General features: G+C 44.1%; 1 protein-coding gene across 2 annotated transcripts; it reads right to left on the reverse strand.

The window, feature by feature from the left end:
• Positions 1-243: 243 nt before the first annotated feature.
• Positions 244-8,002, reverse strand: htl (heartless). 2 transcript variants are annotated; one of them, XM_043212078.2, is made up of 2 exons: positions 7,529-8,002; positions 244-3,508 (listed from the first exon to the last, which is right to left on the reverse strand). In XM_043212078.2, exon 2 carries the CDS (start codon positions 2,893-2,895, stop codon positions 691-693), a length of 2,205 nt encoding a protein of 734 aa, XP_043068013.1. In that variant the 5' UTR covers positions 2,896-3,508; positions 7,529-8,002; the 3' UTR covers positions 244-690. The 2 variants fall into 2 exon arrangements, with proteins under 2 accessions (XP_043068013.1, XP_070137526.1); XM_070281425.1 differs by lacking the exon at positions 7,529-8,002 and adding an exon at positions 4,095-4,331.
• Between the last annotated feature and the right edge of the window lie 1,005 nt (positions 8,003-9,007).

A 9,007-nucleotide genomic window follows, 5' to 3' on the forward strand; every position in this document is an offset into this window, starting at 1 on the left:
ACAAAAAAAGTCAGAAACATAGAAAAATAATAAAAACAACAGAGTGGACCGCAGGCCGTTCCATTCATCATTTTTCGTTTAGTGACGCGCGTGCCTCGTGCGCCTCCAATCGAGTGTTATTTTTTTCACAGATTTTCAAATTGAGACGTCATGATCTTTTCGTCGTCGTCGTCTTCGTCGATTTCCTCAGTTCCCCTCGGTTATGACTATAATGCTTTTTTTTATGAATACGTACAACATTTATTGTTTCATAAGGCACTGCGGGGCATGCAACTAATCCTAGAATAGAACATTGTTGTACTTAGGAGCTACGAGTATAATTAAGCGAGTATAACTGCGAATACTACAAAGATCAGTACAATAAGAAATACAACAGAAATACAACCGAGCCTTATCATTATGTGTAACATTATCTTAGGTTCAATCTTAAATAAAATCTAGTTTATAAATTCGAATTGCTTACTATTTTTGGTTGAAGGCCTTTGGTGAATAAATTTAATGGATTTACAATCTTAAAAATAACTTTATATACATTTCTAGATTCCTCCTAGACAAGTGTTGTGACAAAAGATTTATCAACGATTATTTTTTTTTTAAGTTTTCCATAATCTTCTTTTTAAAAAGTTTATAGGTTTTTCCCGAAAACGTTTTTTGTTATTGGATATTATTTTTAGGGAACCCCAATCGTTATTAGTTATACCACTTCTGCAGGTTTTCCGGTTCGTCCTCCTCCTCGTCACTTGTAGAGGGTGGCGTGTCCAGGTTGGCAATATCCACATCCAGATAGTCCTCCTTGGCCTGCAGCAACTTATCCATGTACTCCACGATTTCCGTGAAAGGTGGCCGATCATCGGCGTTAAAGTGCCAGCATTGTCGCATGAGAATGTAAATGTTCATGGAGCATTTCGCCGGCTTCTCCATTCGCTGCCCTGATACCAAGTAGCCGTAGAGCTCCTCGGCATTGATCGTGGGGTATGGCTGCGCTCCATAGGTCATGATTTCCCACAGGAGAATGCCATACGACCAGACGTCGCTCTTGGAGTCGTAGAACTTCTCCTGCAGGGACTCGGGTGCCATCCATTTGATGGGCAGCCTGCCGTTGGTGTTCTTCCTATAGTAGTCGGTGCTCTGGATATCCCTCGCCAAGCCGAAGTCGGCTATTTTCAGGACATAATCGTCGGTCACAAGGACATTCCTGGCTGCCAAGTCGCGGTGGATGCATCGCCGGGAGGCCAAGTAGTCCATTCCCCGTGCGATTTGATGGGCAAACTTAATCAGATCTTTCTCGGTGATGACGTGGGCCGGCGGCGAAGGTGGTGCCTGTGAGCTGTCCCTATCCTGCTCCCTTCCAAAGGGTCTGTTATTGAAGAGAAAGTCCTTGAGATTGCCATAGGGAGCATACTCGACGATCACATAGAGTGGCCCGTTTTGGCTGCAGCAGCCCAGGAGGTTTATAATGTTGATGTGACGGCCAATTATCTTCATCACCTCCATTTCACGCACCAGGCTGGCTATGTCGTCGTCGGTGTGACCCTCCTTCACCATTTTGACCGCCACTATGGCATTGTTGACCTCCGCCATGACCACGCGACCGAAGGCGCCCTCACCCAAGGTGGCGCCCAAAACGAGCTGACTCCGTGGCAGCTCCCAGTTCGAGTCCAGGGGGAATTCGTACTCGTTGAAGGGAGCCGGCTCATTGCCGCTCTGCAGGACAGTGGTGCGCTGCTTCTGGATCCTCACCACTGGCATTATCATGGTGTCCATGGAGCCGCTGGAATCGCCGCCTCCCTCCGGCTTGAAGATGATCACCTTCTTGGTCCACTGATGCACTGTCTCAATGCGTTGTTTCAATAGCTTCTCGTGCTTCATTTTTCTCACCGCATAGAAGAAAAACAAGAAGACCATGAGGACGAAGATGATTCCTCCGAAACCTATGAAATACATGTGGCTGGTGCGGTCCGTGACACTGGCGAAGCCCGCCTCGAATTGATGCAAGCTGCGGACCACCCGCAGATAGGCAGAGGCGTTGGTGCGACCCAAACTGTTGGTATTGACACACCAGTACCAGCCCTCCTGCTCCTCGGTGACGTTCACGAATGTCAGCTTGTCCTGGCCCCACCCCAGGACAGTTCGATTCTTGGAGCAGTTGGTCATCGCCTGGCACTGTATGAAGATCCAGGCCTTGGTGCTGGTCAAGTCCGACAGGTAGTTGCATTCCATCTCGCCGCTACTGTTCACCAGAAGCGTAAGATTTGAGGGGGGCAGAGTTAGGATGGGCTTGTGGTTGACCCGATTCGTCACCAGCACCTGGGTCTCGAAACTAATACAGCCCATGCCGTTACAGACCTTGCAGGTGTAGTTTCCGGAGTCGTCGGGCACCAGGTCGCCCATGGTAAGCGAGTAGCGCTTCCTTTTGACGCTGTGATAGCTGCGGGTCCACTCGCTGGTGCCGTTGCGGTACCAGGTGATATTCGGCTTGGGGTTGCCAATGGCATCGCAATTGAGTGATACCATGGATCCGGAAGGTCCTGTGTACAGGGCACTCATCTTCTTGGTGTTCCGCCAGGTGGGCTTTGACCAGGCGCTGCCCGGCACGTCAGGAGTGTGGTCATCGTCGTCGGAGTTCTCATCATCTGCATCGGGAACCGGTTGCTTGGCAGGAGTGGGTGCACTTTCTATTCCTGGGCTGGCAGTGCTAGATGGGCTCTTGCCACTTCTGTTGCCACTACCGTCGTAATCCCTGAGCAATTCCTGACTATTGGCGAGCTGCCGCCGCGCAGCAACCTGCAACGGTGGTTGCAACAAGAACAGCAGACACATCAGCAACAACGCCAGCGATCCGTTCGTCATTGTGATCTGTGAGTGACTGCTTCGCCAACTCCAGGCAGCAGCCATTTTTAGGATATTTATTTTTGTAACTCTTGCCAGAGGGGCAGCACCCTAAGAATGCGGCGGCAACAGTGCAACTGCAACTGCAACAGCAACTCCCTTGTCGGAGTTTGTCGCATGTGCTGCGTTGGTTTTTTATTCACCGGAAATCCACTTTAGAGTGCTCCGCTCTGTATGATGGCCCTTCCCTTGTGCTCTCTGCGGAAGAAGATCACCGATCTCTTCTAGTTTCTAATTTATGATGGAAAAAACAACAGTTGCCTCTTTAGTGCAGGGCCTTTGAAGTGATCCTCCCCCACTTCAATCCACCGACGATTGCAATCGGATGCCGATGTTGAAATGATGATGAAGACGATCCTCTTGATGATCAGCGATCGTTTGGGTGTAACGGAAATACACTTTCCCCCAAAAACAATGCCGCCGGATTTTAATTATTGTTTCGGTTGCCGTGCGTGTGATTTACTCAGTGAGTTGATGGATTTATGGCAGCCATCTTGTCACCAAAAGAGCTCCAATCGTGGGCGTAGATGATCGGTGATTCTATAGATCATTTGATGGCATGGATGGTTGCGACGGTTGGGGTGGCTCCCTCGGATCGTGTTTGATGTGACAGCAACACCTGGAAGAATGCATATGATTAGATTTATGGTCACATCCGTTGAGTGTATCACATCCCAGAAAACAGAACTATCTACCCCCTAAACAGGCCAAAACAAGTGCAAAAAATGCTTAAAGGGAATAGGATGTGTATCTTGCCATTCGCAAGATACATCCGCTGATGTCTTCCAGTCAATGAATTTCCTTTCGAATTGTTTATAGAACGCTTTTATTTTGAGCATTTTTCGCAGAGATTCTTTTTGGACTTGACTTGATTAAAGGCCATTTTCATTTGGTGAGCTTAATTAAAATGTCGCGCACATTTCCGGTAACTTGTTCGGCATTCCTCTTTCTCTTTCCCGCTCTGATTTTTGTTATGGCTGTCCAGCGCGTGCCATAAATTAAAAATGGTCCAGAGGAATGAGCTCAGAATGTTCCGCAAGATACCCCAACCAGCACTAGGATGGAAAATCGGCTGGGGTTTTTCTTCTTAAACGCGTTGCATATTTTATTGATATTGAAAATAGCTTTATGGCCACGGGCACATAAAAAATATTCGGCTATCGCTTTTTATACCCCATTAAATGGCGACCTGTCTGTGGCTTTACCTTTTGCGCCGCAAGAGAAACTTTTCACCCTTCTCGACTTGTTGTCGGACGTAAAGATGCGATTCTATATTTACTTCGCCCTCAAATGCACGCACCACTCTTTTAAGTTGGATTCTATTTTTTGCACAATTCTTCGCCGCTGCCCTAGAGGGGGACGAGACACATAGGTTCTTCCAATAATTTTGCACGAAGTGAGTTTGTACGGAGCCAGACGAGAACTGTTCCAAATTGGGCTGCGTAGTCAGATGTACTGAATGTGCCCAATGCCAATTCCCATTCCCAATGATCGCGCACGATCTCCTCGCTCTTTCTCGCCTCGCCGGCGCTCTCTTTCTGCCCCTTTTTCTCAATTTCTCCCACCACACGAAATGTCCTACTCACTGCGCCGGCGTCGGGACAGAACGACTCAATTTAGTGGGCCCTCGAGCTGCTTACACTTCTGCCGTTATATTTCCAATGCCTGCAGCTTGTTGTTGCAATACCCTGTAGGCTGTCAGATATGATGGTTCTATCGAAAGGAAGGCATAGTTGGCTGTGCATTAGACAATAGTTTTCAACAGTTTTGAGATATTTGGTTCTGATTTGGAATTTTCAATTATTTTTAAAAAATTTTAAAACAAAAAGTGAATGATAGGATGCTAGACTATATGAATCTATCTCAAAGATGTGTATCTAAAAGATATCTATCTCAAGAATACCTACCTCAAAGAATATCTGTCTCAAAGAGACGTATCTGACAGATATATCTTAAAATATCTATCTCAAAGATATTCATTTCAAAGATACATATATATCTCAAAGATATTCTCAAAATGTTTAGTTTTTAAAATAATCTATCTATTTACTTATAATTCTTTATTAGAAATCTTTGACAAAAATCTAGTCGTTTCTTTTTACTTCTCATAAAAGTATCTTTTTGGCAAGAATGTACGTGTAGGACTAATTTCTATCTCTAGGATTCTAAGTACAAGTTTTTCCACCTTTGAACCTTGAGTATTTAGTTTCTGCATACGAGGTACCCTTATAGTCGAAAATATATTGGGTCGAAGTGCACAAAAGTCGCTTTGTTGCCTTCTGGCTCAGTTTGTTGGTCGTTGCCGTCTGCTTCCCGCATCTTTTCGCTTTCAACGGCAGCCTTAATTTTTCACATATGCTCGCCGCCCGCTGCCTCCCCTCTAGCAACCTCATTTCACTTTTTCTCTTTATCCCCGGGTGTCTCTCTCGTCTTTAATTAAAACAGACACAGTCGCTCTCCGAGCTGCTCTGATGATCTTTCCAGTCAAATTCAGCCCACATCTGGCGCAGAACAAAAAATTAAAGAAATTAAAAACAACAAAACAAAAATGAGAAAAATGAAAAAGGAGAAAAACGCCCGGAGGAGAGACACTGTTGTCTGTTCTCCGGCCTTCCGCCCGCCCTTTAGCACGCCCACTCCCGGAGTCGGACGCGGACGCGGACTCGGATCGGAGTCGGGAGTCGGAGACAAGGGCAAATATTGTTTCGGTTTGCATTTGGTGCTCTATTGTTGACTGCAACATGTGGGCACACCATCAGCATCGGCCAGGGAATATGTGTGTGTCGGAAGATACATTTACCTAAGATCGTGCCACATATGTTGCACAGACATTGTCCCTGCTGCTCGCCGGCGACGCGTCGAGGGGAAAACGAGACCGACTGAAAGCCGACTCCCGCGAGAAAACCGCGTAAAAGGGGTTGGGTTATCCAAAACAAAAATTTGACTTCCAGGAAGGCATATGCCAAATCGGAAATTGCCGAAAAACTTTCCCTCATCCCTCAACCGGCTGACCTTCACCCCCATCGGAACCGAAAAATCAGTTTATAGTATATTTCCTGTGCAAAATATCCGAAATTGCCGAAAATAAAACAAAGTGCAAAGTATTTGCAAAAGTATACACAGAACATTCATCACCTATTGATCCAAACTGGCGGTCAGATCCCATCCCCAGCGCATGGGTTCAACCAAGTGACGCACTTGGTAACCCCAACCTCCACCTCTGGGTACTTGTGCTTCCGCTCCCAAGTGGTGGAGATCGGCACGAGTCTGTAATTTTGCACGGTTCGCCGGCAGGTTCTTCCCATCCAGAAGTTCACCCATCCATCCAACCATCCGAAAAATGCATCAGTGTACGTGACACCGCGAAGGTTGAATGTTTCTCAGGGAAAGTCGCCAATGCTACAAACTTTGTAGTACAAAGTATGCTTTTATAAGGTCGAATGAGGATAAATAATATAATTTCTAATTTTCTTTAGAATTTTAGGACTTAAGAACCAGGCGCTCAGTGTGTACAAGAACTAATAGATAGTCTTAGATAAAAGTCTATAAGTCATGGCCATTTTCATACTTAATAAAACAATATAAGTATTTGGTAATATCCTCAAAAAAAGATACTAAAAAACCCATAAATTCAATGATAGGTAAACGTATGGATATGGAAAACAAATCAAGGTAATGTTAAACTTAAAATTTTATTCGATTCACTTGGTTTGTTTCAAAAACTTGCTCCCTGATCAAAAGACTATCCCGATATACCTGGGTGATCACACCTTGCATCCAAATAATACCAGGAATCGGCCAAGCAATTAGCTAAACAAACCCAACCTTAATAATGATTTAAAAGTGGGATCGCAGATCGGCGGGTAGAGAACGCCTCGGAGAAAATTGAGTGACTGCCAAAGGCATCGGAACAGATACGGTAGCCGAGAGAAGATGGCATCGTAAAGCTCCCCAATCGACACAACAGATACCAGATGAATATACACAAATATCGAAAGTTATATACATACAGATATAGAACAAGTCGGACAAAGAGCAGACAAGTTGAAATGTTTGTTTACACGGCTAGAAAATATTGCATGTTGCCTATCGGGGGCCCAGGATCGATGCTAGTTCATAAACAAACGCCCCACGATGGGTAGAGCCGAAAACTAAATTATGAATATGAAATATTTTGTGGGCTCTGCCCTGGGCTGCCCTGATGTGCTGCTAAAACAAATAAATAAAATAAATTAGATGAAAAAAGCGCTTTCAATTTGAGCAAGAACCATAACAGAATAGTAAAAAACAGAAAATCGTATAGTGGATCCAGATTGTGGCCGTATTCCATATGTATGTTTTTGTATTGGGGGTAGCCGGACAACAGATAATTGAACGATTGACTACACACAGCGAGATAAACGACACAAATTGCTTTGGTTCACCAACATGGAACCACTGCAGCGCATTTTACACTTTTTGGCCTTTGGGTGAAAAGTCAAATTGCTGTGCTCGGTCAATCAAAAAGTAGACCAAACAAATGATTTGCGCAATTACGCAAATGGCAAAGAAAAAAAAAAACAATAAACCGAAGACTTGTTGTCTATACGTACACATTTATAATAAATAGTAACAAAACCATATATTTTTAAAGACTTACCTCACATGTGTGTTGCTCCAAAAAAACAAAACGGAAAAAGCTTCTTGCCAAATCGCCCGGTATCCGAGTATCCAAGTATCCAAAGTGTCTCTGCCTTGGAATTTCTCTTGCCTTCGGTTAAAATGTAAATGTTTCACCAAAACACAATTGAGAAAGTTCACAGAATTCGAGAATGTTTCCACTTAAAATTCTTGAAATACTTTAGTACGTATTTATGCGGCACTTAGGCACTAAAACAGAAACCAAAACGACTGCACACTTGACTCTGCCGCTCTAGGTTGTTTCTACGATTTAGTGTTAGTTCCATTTGCATGAGTATCTGTTTGTACAGTGCGCAATTTCTAATAAATATTAGCCACAATTATTGAGCGATATATTGGCAGATCGATCGACGCTCTCTGGCCGCTGTTCGCCTCCCAGTTTCCTCCGATTTTCCAACTATATTCAGTTGCAGCCCGATCGCAACTGAAAAGGCATCGTCAGCCAAGTCGAGCCAAACCGAAGCAACCCAAGCGAACGCCGCAAAATAAATCTCTTCAATTAAAGAGGGAACAAATGGAACGAATTCACATTCAAATCCCCCATTTCGCTGGAGAATACAACATCTCTTCAATGTGTTTTTGCGGCAGCAGCATAAACAAAAACACAAAACACGAAATTTGAACAGCCACCACACATTGTAGATCCCCAGAAAGAGATATAGGGGAAGGGATGCACCGAGAAAAATCTAGAATTCAAGAACCATAACCATAAGATATTTAAGAACCAGGGCCGTAGCTAGAGCCTCGGGGGCCCTGGGGCAACAAGTAAATTTGGGGCCCCTATACGAAAGTCTTTTGCCCCGCGGGGCCCCTTCCCTTCGGGGGCCCTGGGGCACCGCCCCACCTGCCCCATGCCAGCTACGGCCCTGTTAAGAACCAATATATTAGGGTATCCTTTCAAACAGTTTAATATTTTGGATTTAATATTATTCTTTTCGGAAGCCCTTTTTTCAGTGTATAGCGGGAGCCTCGCAACATGAATAGGGGATACATGTGTGTATTGGAATGGCGGCCTTCCCTTGGAAAGTAAATTGTAATTGAGTGCAGACCGCCCGAGTTCTAAAATCGTTCAATTGAGTCAAATATTATGGTCTCAACATTTCATTTTCCACAAAGATGTTGCATATTTTTGAGCGCACAACAAAATGCATATGATTATGAGGGTCGAAAATGCTGAAGAAGTTCTTTCGAGTATTTTATATTGAATTTATATACCATAAACTATAAAATTAAAAATCAACTTAGGAGTACTTTGATAATAAATAAAATAATATCCAACCAATTTCCTTAAGTGAAAGAGACCTTAAGATTTTTTGAAAGGATTAACATTTATCACCTGGCTTTGCATTGAAAATATTTACACTTTCCTTCGTTAAAATCCAACTAGAAATTCGATACAAGAAATAAATTTAAATTTTCTTCGAACTTTAATCTTCAC

The sequence above is a fragment of the Drosophila bipectinata genome, chromosome 3R (genome assembly GCF_030179905.1).
Source record: "Drosophila bipectinata strain 14024-0381.07 chromosome 3R, DbipHiC1v2, whole genome shotgun sequence".
In the NCBI taxonomy this organism is placed as follows: Eukaryota; Metazoa; Arthropoda; class Insecta; order Diptera; family Drosophilidae; genus Drosophila; species Drosophila bipectinata.

Coding starts and splice junctions, on each gene's coding strand:
- htl (XM_043212078.2), bottom strand. CDS start 2,895: ATGGCTGCTGCCTGGAGTTGGCGAAGCAGTCACTCACAGATCACAATG.